This window comes from Schistocerca americana, chromosome 3, assembly GCF_021461395.2.
Source record: "Schistocerca americana isolate TAMUIC-IGC-003095 chromosome 3, iqSchAmer2.1, whole genome shotgun sequence".
Taxonomy (NCBI): domain Eukaryota; kingdom Metazoa; phylum Arthropoda; class Insecta; order Orthoptera; family Acrididae; genus Schistocerca; species Schistocerca americana.
The window spans coordinates 557,868,483-557,882,467 of record NC_060121.1 but is presented as its reverse complement, the minus strand read 5'-3'; the positions used below and the strand labels follow the sequence as shown (position 1 = coordinate 557,882,467).

At 42.8% G+C, this 13,985-nt stretch overlaps 1 protein-coding gene across 1 annotated transcript in view; it reads left to right on the top strand.

Annotated features, from left to right (window-relative positions):
• The window catches only part of LOC124606220 (bromodomain-containing protein 4-like), a 94,757-nt gene extending 81,673 nt beyond the window's left edge, over positions 1-13,084 (top strand). Inside the window, exon 6 of the mRNA XM_047138194.1 lies at positions 12,671-13,084. Within this exon, the coding sequence (XP_046994150.1) occupies positions 12,671-13,084 (414 nt within the window). The remainder of the gene's footprint in view (positions 1-12,670) is intronic.
• Positions 13,085-13,985: the final 901 nt, after the last annotated feature.

The following is a 13,985-nucleotide window of genomic DNA, read 5'->3' as shown; positions in this document are numbered from 1 at the left end:
TACGTGACAATACACGAAAAATGCACATACGGCCAGGTGGTGCTCTCACGGATACTACAATGAGCGGTAGGCATCATGTGGTGTACGCGCAGTAGCAAGCTGCGCCGCTGACTTGCACTCAGTAGCCCGCAATCATTATATTGTAATTCTGTTTACAAGTGAACATAAGGCTGTTTACGGCAGTGTGAATTTTTATTAGTAACTGCCAGTTGAGTACAGAGTTACACCGTAATTATCAGTGTACAGAAGGATTTTTAGAGTAAGTTTTTAAGAGGAACGTACATATGTTGTAAACGAAACACAGCATCAACAGTCTAGACAACAGTATGGTAGCACTACATAATGAAGCCAATGGTAAGACCCTAAATCTGTTAGAAGAACTGTAGATATACCTCCATAAAATAAAAAAACCCGGAATCTATGCTAAATGAACAAACGGATTTCGCAAGCCACAGTTATTTCAGTAATTTTAAACACCTATTCTAAAGTTATTCCCTGCATATGTGAATAGTTTAATAATTAGATCTCTGGCACTACGAATAAATTCATCTTTGATCAAACCATGTACAGTAACATCTGTGAAGTGTTTACAAATGTGTGTATGCAAATGTGCAACTTGAGTGAAGTGGTGTGCAGGAAGAGATAGAGGAGAAAATGTATGATGGTACTAAAAAGCTAAAAACGCTTTTCTTGGATTATGTGGCAAGTCTGTACCGTTCACTTATCCACTATTTCGCACATATTTTACGCACTTGATTTACGAAATTCATAACCTAACATCGAACTCTTCCGTGACAGGAATGTGCATTTCATCTCACCCAAGAGCAAAAATAAATCATGTAAGTTACACCAGATGATGTACCAACAGGGTCATAAATGCATTGTGTATTTAATAAAACACGAAAATTTTTTACGCAAGAGGGCCCGTGTTGGATTCCGGGCCGGGTTGGACATTTTCTCCGCTCGGGAACTGGGTGTCGTGTTGCCCTCATCATCATTTCACTCTCATCACCGGCGCGCAAGCCGCCCAATGTGGCGTCGACTGAAATACGACTTGCACTTGGCGGCCGAACTTCCCCGGATAGGGCCTCCCGCCCAACGATGCCATCCGTTCATTTCTTTTTTTTTTTTTTTTTCTTTTTACCAAAGGCGTCTTTTGATTCATACTTCCACTGTATTTAATACATCCAAGTTTGAAGCTGCCAAATATGGATAAAATTAAAATAATGATTTGCCATGCGATCGCCAATTGTACTAACCACAGCAAAGAAGTAGTCTAAGTAAGTTAGGAATTAAGGTTCATATACTTGCTGAAAACAATGCGACGAAACGAACATGGATAAATGCTTGTAAATCGGCAGATTCGTTTTCCGTCGAAAATGCTCGTGTCTGCTGGTGCTGTTGCAACTCTAAATCTACCATCCTCCAGTGCTGATTTACGGCTTAGTAATGAGCCTAATAATAACAAAAATATTCGGGCACAAAACGAAGCTAACGTAAAGAAGTAGAATTACCAACTAATGAAGAAATTACTACTAGACCAAAACGTCAACCTTGAAAACAAACACAGCTGTGAATGCGGCAATGCGTGCTTACGCCAACAATTAGAAATAATGGAAACACAAACAAAAGACCTCAGCCAAAAGAATGCAGATTAGAGATGGGCAAACTGAAACACGTAAATGTTTCGAAACAAATGAAACAGTACAATGTAATGTTTCGATACAGTGTTTCGAAACAGTGAAACAGTTTGTTTTGTAATCTAATAAACCTACACATTTTATCATGTTGAATGTCTACTGTATAAGTATGTCCATATAAACACAAATGAGGTGCGAGAGCGCTAATCATATCGCAGAAAGTATGAAACTATCACTTAGGCGTCTTGGCAGTTTCGTATTTCCTGCAGCAAATGCGCTGCTTTTGTGTCATGTGACTTTCATACTTTTCAATTGGCTGAGGAAAGCCTTAGCTGAAGACAGAAGAACCACCACGAACGGAACTGGAGGTGGGAGCAAACTGCAGAAACAACAGATATGCTACTGGGATTCCCACATTCCATTAGTATGGCTAATATACCCATCCTGCTAATTTCCATGCACACAAAGGGAATCATTGTGGATAATAGACACAGTGACTATAGACTCACAAATAACGCCAAATAATTCGAATAAATAACAAAATATAACAGAAAAAAATTGTGTTTCAAGGTGAATTTACGATGCTTCCCGTTCACCATTACACTATCAGTGATATGTCAAACAGATTGCTTGCAATTATACCTACATCAAATTTATATACATGTCTAATAACTGTCACTCTACACCTTTTTTTATTTAAAATGTTGCAGTCTTACTTGCGTTTCTTAATATGATTAGTGTACATGAACAGAGAAGCGTATGTTATAAAAAAAGTGTAATTTAACTGAATGATTTTCACATATTTATTATTTTGAATGCGAATAGTATGCGTTGTTTTATTGTTTGGTTAGTGTTTATAAAGCAGATGTTACGCCATTTCGGAATAGGACAGTCAGCTAGAAACGAAGCTTTATTTTCGGATATCTTCAGCTTCATGCTATTGCTTGTCAAAAGATTTCGACACTCTTGAAAGTGTTTCATGAAGTGGTATGTTGTGTTTCAGTACCTGTGCCGAGCCCGAATCTCGTCCGACACAGAGCGGAATGAAACATCACTGTTTCGATACAATTAGTCCGTTCCAGGCGCAGGTGGACTGAAACAGTCTTATTTTGAAACAACGATACAGTTTCTGTGTCTGGCTCGAGATCCGAGACAAGGGCGGAATGAACCACCACTGTTTCGAAACAGTGAACCATAGCCGTTCCGAAACACTGAAACAGTTCCAGGTATCGATACACTGTATCGAAACATAGAAACAGTGGCCAAGTCTAATGCAGATATACAGGATCGTCTCTGTCGATGCAGTGCTGAGTTACTAAACTTGCAACATGTTCAAAAACTGATTCAGAGTTCTTTTTCTGAATCGCCGACAAGTGGTTATAAAAGGACAGTGTACTTACAGGTCATCTGAAGATACTGCAATGGCTGAGACTTTATATTATCTATCTTATAAAGCGTTATCTTTTGTTAGGAATTTGCTGTAATGTTTCTCTTATAGACATCGATTTTCATCAGAATGAAAGCTATCAGTAAGGGGGAAAATGCAAAGGTAGAAAAAAGCAAACTGAGAGTGAACAAAGACAAAAGATTAAAGAAAATTAAAAAAATCAGAACGAAAGAGTTTAAAATGACAATATAGGGGGTTTCCCCGTTCTGCAGGCCCATGAGGTCTTAGCCTGCATGAGCCTCTCCTCCCAGAAAAAAATTCAGTACCCTCTGATTTGATGAAAGAGGATGACGCCCTTTGGAGACTTTACACAATAATACAGTATGAAAAAAATGGTTTGACTAATGTAAAGCATAATAAAAATAACAATAATATACTAAAACATGGAAAATCTTGATTACATTTAAGCCTGCGTTGAGTTAAATATGTGTGCACCGCATGCATATAAGCTTCAATGTAGTACGACGTAGTGAGATAATTCACGGTGACAACACAGCTGAAAGACCGCCTGCGTATGACCCCTACTGTGTATTATAGTGTCTGCAGCTACTCTGAAGTAACATACGATTTTCCACGTATTTCATAAATAAAAACTACAGATTCAATTAAAGAGGTGCATGCAACGGCGTAGCCAGCTTGGGTGGCACCCGCAGCAGATATCAGCGACGTCACTCCACTAATAAAAACTCTCAAAACCAATAAAACTGGATATGTGTCAAGACTGAATTTAAATAAGACAAATAAAGGCCTGACAGTCATTAATCATCTAATTGCAACATACACACCTCAAAAAAGTTTTGCATCACCTCAGTTCCGTGAGTTCTGGAACCTGTACAGAAAACTGGAATAGAGATCAACATGAACATCATTTCCGCCCTTTTTATTGTTCATGAAAACTACACATTGCATGTTGTACCACCATACAGTGAGACCTTCAGAGGTGGTGGTCCAGATTGCTGTACAAACCGGTACCTCTAATACCCAGCAGCACGGTTTCTTGCATTGTTGCATCCCTGTATTTGTCGTGGCATACTATCCACAAGTTCATCAAAGGACTGTTGCTCCAGATTGTCCCACTCCTCAACCGCGATTCGGCGTAGATCCCTCAGAGTGGTTGGAGGGTCACGTCATACATAAACAGCCCTTTTCAATCTAACCCAGGCATGATCGATAGGGTTCATATCTGGAGAATATGCTGGCCACTCTAGTCGAGCGATGTCGTTATCCTGAAGGAGGTCATTGACAAGATGTGCACGATGGGGGCGCGAATTGTCGTCCATGAAGACGAATGCCTCGCCAATATCCTGCCGATATGGTTGCACTGTCGGTCGGAGGATGACATTCACGTATCGTACAGCCGCTACAGCGCCTTCCATGACCACCAGCGGCGTACGTCGGCCCCACATAATGTCACCCCAAAACAGCAGGGAACCTCCACCTTGCTGCACTCGCTGGACAGAGTGTCTAAGGCGTTCAGCCTGACCGGGTTGCTTCCAAACACGTCTCCGACGATTGTCTGGTTGAAGGCATGTGCGACACTCATCGATGAAAAGAATGTGATGCCAATCTTGAGCGGTCCATTCAGCATATAGTTTGGCGCATCTGTATACTGCGCTGCATGGTGCAGTGGTTGCAAAGATGGACCTCGCCAGGGACGTCCTGTGGCTGCACTAAAAGCATTATTCAACGTGGGGGCGTTGCTCTCAATGTTCCTCCCAGCCATTATCCGTAAGTAACGGTCGTGCACTGCAGTAGTAGTCCTTGAGCGACCTGAGTGAGGCATGTCATCGACAGTTCCTGTCCCTCTGTATCCCCTCCATGTCCGAACAACATCGCTTTGGTTCACTCCGAGACTCCTGGAGTCCAGGCAATGGACACTTCCCTTGTTGAGAGCCCTTCCTGTCACAAAGTAACAATGTGGACGCTATCGAACCGTGGTATTGACCGTCTAGGCATGGTTGAACTACAAACAACTCGAACCGTGTACCTCCTTCCTGATGGAATGACTGGAACTGATCGGCTGTCGGACCCCCTCCGTCTAATAGGCGCTTCTCATGCATGGTTGTTTACATCTTTAAGCGGGTTTAGTGACATCTCTGAACAGTCAAAGAGACTATGTCTGTGATACAATATACACAGTCAACGTCTATCTACAGGAATTCTGGGGACTGGGGTGATGCAAAACTATTTTTGACATGTGTATATAATAGTATTCTTTTATTATGCATTATACATTAGCATATCGTATTATATGCTGTACATTAGTATATAGTATTATTCTCTACGCATAGATATACATTCTTCAGAAAACTATTTGCTAAAGCGAGACGTAAACACTTAAAATTTCTTTATAGCTTTAACAGCTGCCAACTCTAATATCACATCCCCAAAACTGATATTTTGTGGTTTCTCGGGTTCGATGGTTAAATAAATATGGCAAGATTGTGTAGCTTGGTGTAGCTCATTGTTGATCGTAAGTAATATTTAATTAATTTACTACAGCTCGTCCCACATGAAGCAACTAATACGCAAATCATCATAAATAATTTTAGAGCGCGCATAAGGTTTGGAAGAGTGTTTTTAAAATCCAATTCCACGATGGATTTCAAAAAATCAAGACTAACTAATCAAGACTCAAGCCCTTACTTTTCAATGCAATCTGAGTACAATTTACTTCTCTCGGTACATCATTTCAAATTTATAGATAAAAAATGTGAAATTACATACAACAGGCATAAGACCTTGTGCAGCATCTCTGTTGTCCAAATTCTCTTGTTGATCACATAATTCGTCAACTGCAGCGACAATCCTATCAAAAGTTTCCCCCAGTCCTTTTATTGCAGCACGATGAGCACTCCAATGCGTTGTTGAGTCTTTTAACAGATACTTTGCAGCGTTTAATAAGAACATCCCAGCGGCTAGTGGAAGCATGAACAAAGGTAAAAATGGTCTCTACTGTTCCGAAAAATGTTACACAAGAAACATTTTGTGCAACGGGATGTTGGCCACATAAATTAATTGAGTGATCAAAATATCCAACCAAACCTTCATTTTCAAGCTTCGTAACAATTTCGTCACTTAGATCAGCGGCTTTTTTTCCTTTAGAGGAAAAAATCCAAGTAAAACTTCTTTTACTTCCACCTCTCGATTATCAGTTTTCACTTCAGACTCCTGATCAATGTGTGGGACGTCATCTGTGCTATCAAACATAATACCAAAATATTTAGACGATTTAATGTCGTTGACAAGCGTAGATGTGTTCGTTCAACACTACATCATACTTTGAAATCAGTTCCACTAGTTCTAAGAAATTGCCTTTATTTGTAGAGCTTGTACTTCATCATGTCCACTAAATGCTAGGTTTTGTTCAGGCAAAAGAAAGTCATATCCAATAACCTCAATAAAAGATGCTCCTCTTTCACTTTTTCAGTATCCATTAATTGCAAGGCTGCGTCATCTATTGTTTTACGCAATTTTAGTCTCATTTCCGAAATTTTCCACTTTTCAAGATTTTCCCGGTGTTCATTTGTAGTTTTCTGGTCCGCCATTTTATGATTCAGTTTCCACCACTTCTGAAATCCAGTCACAAATATAGAACTTGCGCTAGCACTATGGGTGACAGCAAACAAACAACAGCAGAAGCAGAAGAGGTTGTTATTTGTTGGAGAGTAAACCATCCAAGACCTCAGAATTTTCTAGCATCACCTTATAAAACCATTCCTTTGAAAGATACCGCACGTCACCTTTTGTTTATAATCCGTTTAGATGAGTGTCAAACGCCCTTCCCTGTTTTGGAAATGGTCACTTCCCTTTCTCATGAACGCAATGCGAACATTATCAGGAACAGGTGTGCTCCAGTGAGAGACACGTCTCAAGTCATGCAGTGATTCATTTACACCGAAGAGCCAAAGGAACAGCTACACCTGACTGATATCGTGTAGGCCCCCCGTGAGTAGGCAGAAGTGCCGTAACACGACGTCGCATCCATTCGACAAATGTCTAAAGTAATGCTGGAGGGAACTGACACTATGAATCCTGTAGGGCTGTCCATAAATCCGTAAGAGTACGACGGGGTGAAGTTCTCTTCTGAACAGCACCATCCAAGGCATCCCAGATATGCTCAATAATGTTCACGTCTGGGGATTCTGGTGGCCAGCGGAAGTGTTTAAACTCAGAAGACTGTTCCTGGAGCCACTCTGTAGCAATTCTGGACGTGTGGGGTGTCGCATTGTCCTGCTGGAATTGCCCAAATCCGTCGGAATGCACTATGGACATGCAAGTAATCAGACGGGATGCTTACGTACGTGTCACCTGTCAGAGTCATATGTAGACTTATCAGAGGTCCCATATCTCTCCAAGTGCACGCGCCTCATACCGTTACAGAGCTTCTACCTGCTTGAACAGTCCCCTGCTGACATACAGCGTCCATGGATTCGTGAGGTTGCCTCCAAACCCGTACACGTCCATCCGCTCGATACAATTTGAAACGAGACTCGTCCGACCAGACAACGTGTTTCCAATCATCAATAGTCCAATGTCGGTGTTGAAGGGCCAAAGCGTGGCGTAAAGCTTTGTGTCATGCAGTCATCAAGGGTATACGAGTGGGCCTTCGGCTCCAAAAGCCCATATCGGTCATGTTTCGTTGAATGGTTCGCACGCTGACACTTGTTGATGGCCCAGCATTGAAATCTGTAGTACTTTGTGGAAGGGTTGCACTTCTGTCACGTTGAACGATTCTTTTCAATAGTCGTTGATTCAGTTCTTGCAGGATCTTTTTCTGGCCGCAGCGATGTCATAGATTTGATGTTTTACCGGATTACTGATATTCATGGTACACCCTCTTACGGGAAAATCCCCACCTCAACGCTACCTCGGAGATACTGAGTCGTATCGCTCGTGCGCCGGCTTAACACCACATTCACACACCACATTCAAACTCACTTAAATCTTGATAACCTGCCATTGTAGCAGCAACTGCGCCAGACACTTGATGCTGATCGCAGCGCCGTAATCTGGCTGTTTACATATCTCTGTATTTGAATACTCATGCCTATACCAGTTTTTTTGGCGCTTCAGTGTATATTATTACAATATTTGATAGTAATAACATTGTCAGTATTATAACAGTCATTTTCAGTACTTTTTCTGATTCGTTTTCTTCACGGGTTATCATCATACCTGTATTGCCGCTGTTGCCTTTTGAAGATGAGCTGCTATTATCTGAATCATTCCTTGCATCAACGTGAGAATCAGTTTCTTTGATGAACTTTGGCTATCATCAGTTTTTGTAACATATTAACATGATGCCAAATATGCTCTGAAGTGTATCAACTTTAGCCCATTTTGCTTTTCTCTGCTGAAATCCACTTTTTCTTTTAGATGTATGAACTCCTCGAGGCATCTGTATTTTATTAGGTCTTTGGTACGCGCGTCTATAAAAAGTATTGTCAATCAGTATAGCCGATTCATATACAGGGTACCGTATACATAAAGTCCGGGAACACTTTCAATTATTTATTGCACAAGAACTAAACATTGTACAGATGTCGCACATATTGCATTTTGAAGAGAAACTCTGAAAGTTTTTTTTATAAACATTCGATATGCGAACCATGAGTGACCCAGCAGACGTCAATACGGTAATCCAATGCTTGCCATACCCGTCCCAGAATGGCATCGTCGACTGTGGCAGTCGCTTACCGTATTCTCTCCCGGAGGTCTGCTACATACAACATATCTTTAATGTGTCCCCACAGAAAAAAGTTACACGGAGTGAGATCTGGTGGTCGGGGAGGCCATTTCATGAAACAGCTGTTCCCTTCTGTAGCAAGGACGATCCACCGATGCGGCATCTCTGTGTTCAGATACCCACGAACTTAACGATGAAAATGGAGTGGAGTCCCATCCTGCTGAAGGATGAACGGAGGGGCCGATTGAATTTGAGGCATCAGCCATTGCTGCAATATATCCAAGTAGAAATATTCAGTGACAGTGCTCTCCACGAAGAAGAATGGTCCGTACAGTTTTCGACGTGACAAGGCACAAAAACCATTTAGCTTTGGGGAATCACGCGCAAATTCAATGCATTCGTGTGGATAGTTTGTATCCCAGATTCGACAGTTATGCCTGTTCACTTTCCCCCTTAGTGTGAAAAGTGGCTTCGTCGCTAAAAATTAAGCGATCAACAATGCCATCCCCATCGTCATTCAATTGTTGCAACTGCTAACAAAACTCAAAACGCTTGTCTTAGTCGTCGCATTGAGCTTCTGCACTGGCTCCAATTTCAATTAGATAGCTTCTGTCGCTGGAATTTCCATACTGTCATTGGAGCCATTTAGAGTTCTCGGGATGAACGACGCACAGATTTCTTTGGACTGCTTATGTATGTCTCACGAACGCGCTCCACATTCACTTCAGTCACACTGGGACGTCCGCTTCTCTTCGTCGGGCACGAGCAACCCGTCATAACGAATTTGTTGTGTAAGTGGTAAATGGCCTTCTTTCTTGGTGGTTTCTTACTGTACTTGATTCTAAAAATCCGTTGTTTTTGTCGAACTTCAACACACAGAAAGCTCGCTCCGGACCTGAACTCGCCATGTTTGCTACTAGCGTTGACTATCGGCAAATTACCAAACTACGCTGCGGCGGTATACATGAAAAAAAAAAAAAAAAACTTTCAGGGTTTCTCTTCAAAATGACATATGTATGATATCTGTATAATGTTTGGTTCTTGTGCAATAAATAATTAAAAGTGTTCCCAGACTTTATGTACACTCTGTATATGATACTGTGTGGAAAAAAGTGATGAAAGGCAGTGAAAAAGAGATATTTTTTAGTTTCAAGAAAAGCATTAGTTAGCGTGGTGTTTCGTTAAAGCTTTCCAGTTGTCAGACAATGGCCTTCCCTGAGAACTACCTGTCTACTACTGTACATTGTATGTATTCATTGTTGTTGGTAAACGGAGGCGCATAAACAGTTTTTTATAAACCCACGCAAGAAATGATCACTTGCAGTCAAGTCTGGTTACCTTGGAGGCCAGTAACGCAAGGCTTAATCATTTGGTCCAGTGTGACCGATCTATCGTTCAGTAATCCTTTGATTTAAAAATTCCCTGACATCCAAATGCCAGTGTGGCGGTGCCCCATCCTGTTGGTAAGTGAAGTTCGAATCAGTCTCCAACTGTGGGAAAAGAAGGTTCTCAACCATGTAGAGATATGTGCTTCCTGTAACAGTGTTCTCGGCAAAGAAAAATGAACAATTCACCTTATCCCGTGAAACTGCACAAAACGCGTTAAATTTTAGAGAGTCTCTCTCATGCTGTACAACTTCGTGTGGTTGTTCCGTACCCCATATTCTCTCATTATGACGGTTCAAAAATGGTTGAAATGGCTCTGAGCACTATGGGACTTAACATCTGAGGTCATCAGTCCCCTAGAACTTAGAACTACTTAAACCCAACTAACCGAAGGACATCACACACATCCATGCCCGAGGCAGGATTCAAACCTGCGACCGTAGCGGTCGCTCGATTCCAGAGTGAAGCGCCTAGAACCGCTCGGCCACATCGGCCGGCGTTATGACGGTTCATCTTTTCATTTAAATGGAATTTTGTCTGGGCACTAAACACAAAGCGTGAAAGAAAACTGTCTTCCTCCATCTTGCAAGAACGAAATTACCTACTCCACACGTTGTTGATTGTCACCTTCACGAAAAGCTTGCATTAGCTGAATTTTGTTTGGTTTCATGTGTAAACGTTGGCGCAACACACGCAAGGCGGACATCGAGGGCATGTTGAGCTGTCGAGCTTCACGGCGAATGGATTTCTGCGGACTCCTTGTGAAACTGTGGCAGTTGCGTTCGACGTCTGTGTCAGACACTCGCGGACGGCTTGGCGATTTGCCTTTACACAAACAACCTGTTTCTCGGAATTGTTCATGCCATCGTCTGATGCTCTGTGCTATAGGAGGATCCACACCATATATAGTACGAAAGTCACAATGAAGAGTTATTACGGACCCGTACTGCGCGTAACGTAGAACAGAAAACGCATTTTGTTGTCCCTGTACCATTTTTACTAGAACTGCCTAGCAGCAACTATGTGAAACTCGAAAGCTTGCTCTTTCCAACAGTTAAGTTGTTCACGCACGTATCTCAAATAACATAAAAGCTTTGATTTTTTTTAAATCGGATGGTTCTTTTTGAAACACCCGGCATATAAAAAGATTACTCGCATACGGTTACGGACCGCCCCCCACCGTCCCCCTCCCCCTCTCAGCTACGCCACTGGCTCTATTAGAAGAAAATGTGACCCAAACTTCATCGTATCTGTGCTAGTAAACACAAAAGTTGCTAACAGTTGTGTGACGGTAAACAAAACAAATACAGTCTCTCCAAACAAACCTTCAGCGGCCGCCAAAGTTTATACAAACATACCAGGTGATCAAAAAGTCAATATAAATTTGAAAACTGAATAAATCACGGAATAATGCAGATAGAGAGGTACAAATTGACACACATGCTTGGAATGTCATGGGGTTTTATTAGAAGCAAAAAAAAAAAAAAAAAAATACAAAAGTTCAAAAAATGTCCGACAGATGGCGCTTCATCTGATCAGAATAGCAATAATTAGCACAACAAAGTAAGACAAAGCAAAGATGATGTCCTTTGCAGGAAATGCTCAATATGTCCACCATCATTCCTCAACAATAGCTGTAGTCGAGGAATAATGTTGTGAACAGCACTGTAAAGCACGTCCGGAGTATGGTGAGGCATTGGCGTCGGATGTTGTCTTTCAGCGTCCATAGAGATGTCGGTCGATCACGATACACTTGCGACCTCATGTAACCCCAAAGGCAATAATCGCACGGACTGAGGTCTGGGGACATAGGAGGCCAAGAATGACGAAAGTGGCGGCTGAGCACACGGTCATCACCAAACGACGCGCGCAAGAGATCTTTCACGCGTCTAGCAATATGGGGTGGAGCGCCATCCTGCACAAACATCGTACGTTCCAGGTGGTGTTTATCAGCCAGGCTGGGGATGATGTGATTCTGTAACATATCGGCGTACCTCTCACCCGTCACGGTAGCAGTTTTGCTGCCCAGCGCCATCTGTCGGACATTGTGTGAACTTTGCTTATTTTGGTTCTAATAAAACCCCATGTCATTCCAAGCACGTGTGTCAATTTTTACCTCTCTATCTACATTATCCCGTGGTAGTTTTCAAATTTATACTGAGTTTTTGAACACCAGGTATTCTTTGAGTAGCAAACGAGACCTAGAAGGCAGTGAACTGTTTCTAGCTCAACGTTAACACGTACAGCGTACCGTCAGCCCAGGCTGTGGGAAATACGTGTGACATCAGAATTAAGAACGATTGAACGAGGTGGTACTTAGAAGTACCGACAGCCAACAAAGGGTAATGGATCATCCATTAGCTCTCTGACTAAGATCCTTAATATGAGATCACAAATTACTTTTTTCGTCAAGAATGACGCCCCAATATTTGCACGTTTCGAACGCTTCTTCGTACGGAGACACTGTCTGGCTTTAAGCTGGGACTTCAAGTAGAACGTATGTACCAGGTGGTGGACAAGGCGCTGCCCGACCTGATGGGGCTGCCGTCGGACGAGCAGGCGTTCCGGGACAGGCGGCGCCAGGCGCTGGAGCTGGCGGACTTCAACCGCGGGCAGAAGGACGAGAAGCTGGGCCGCGACCGGAGCTGGCGCGAGGACAAGCTGGCCTGGGAGCGGCGCTGGCTGGACACGCTGGAGCGCGAGGCGCAGGCCGAGCGGCGGCGGCGCGCCGTGCTGCAGCACGCGGCGCAGGGCGGCCTGGTGTGCACGTGGCGCGACCAGGCCGCCGGCAAGGGCCGCCGCGACGCCGACGAGCGCGCCTTCCTGTCGCGCCCGGCCGGCTTCGTCATCACCGACATCTGCCCGCGCTGCGAGCGCTGCTTCCGCCGCCTCGGCTACCCCTCCGAGAGCATCAAGAAGTGACCGCGCCGCGCCGCGTGGTCGCAGGACAAATCCGTGTGCACGTTATTGGCAAATTTTTGACAAAGATATTGTTTTCTTGTGTTGAGTCTGATGTTCTTATGTTCCGAATAAATTATTATCCGTTAATTAAGCCTATCCATTACGGATGTTGTAAAACCCCGAGCTGTACACTGAATATAAAAGACAGAAAACTGTAACCAGTCTGTTTCCGATTTTTTTTTTTTTTTTTTCCCTGCTCATGTGAATAAGTTTTCGAGCATTTTCAACTTCGTATTCATATGGAGCTAGAATTGCGGTCTACCAAAACTATGCCTTAATAGCTTTGATATACTACACAAATGACGTAATAAATAATAGTATCGCTAACACCGTTGCTGCAGTGGTAATATCAGTTCCCATCTTACCGAAGTTAAGCGCTGTCGAACTTTGCTAGCACTCGCATGGCTGACCGTCCGGGCTGTTGCACTCAACCCTCGTGAGGTAAATTGAGGAGCACCTTGACTGAGATATAGCGGCTCTGGTCACGAAAACTAGCAACGGCTGCAAGTGCGTTGAGCACATGCTGCTCCATATCTACATCCAGTGACGCCTATTTCTGAGGATGACATGGCGGTCGGAGGGTGCCGCTGGCAGTTCCGAGGCCTGTTCGGACTTTATCTTTTTAAATGGTAGTATTATCGGCAGTATTCGTAGCGAAAGAATTTTTTGTTTTGCATGTAATTAGAACCGGACGTCATTCAGTGTTAGTCCATTGTGTATTTTATATCATTAGAGAAAATACGTTGCATTTTGTATGTAATTCACATTAGCTGATCTCGTAACTTCTGCAAATAGCAATTATTTTTTATGCAAGCACAGTTTACACGCACGAACGTAAGAATATATATATATATAGTACCCA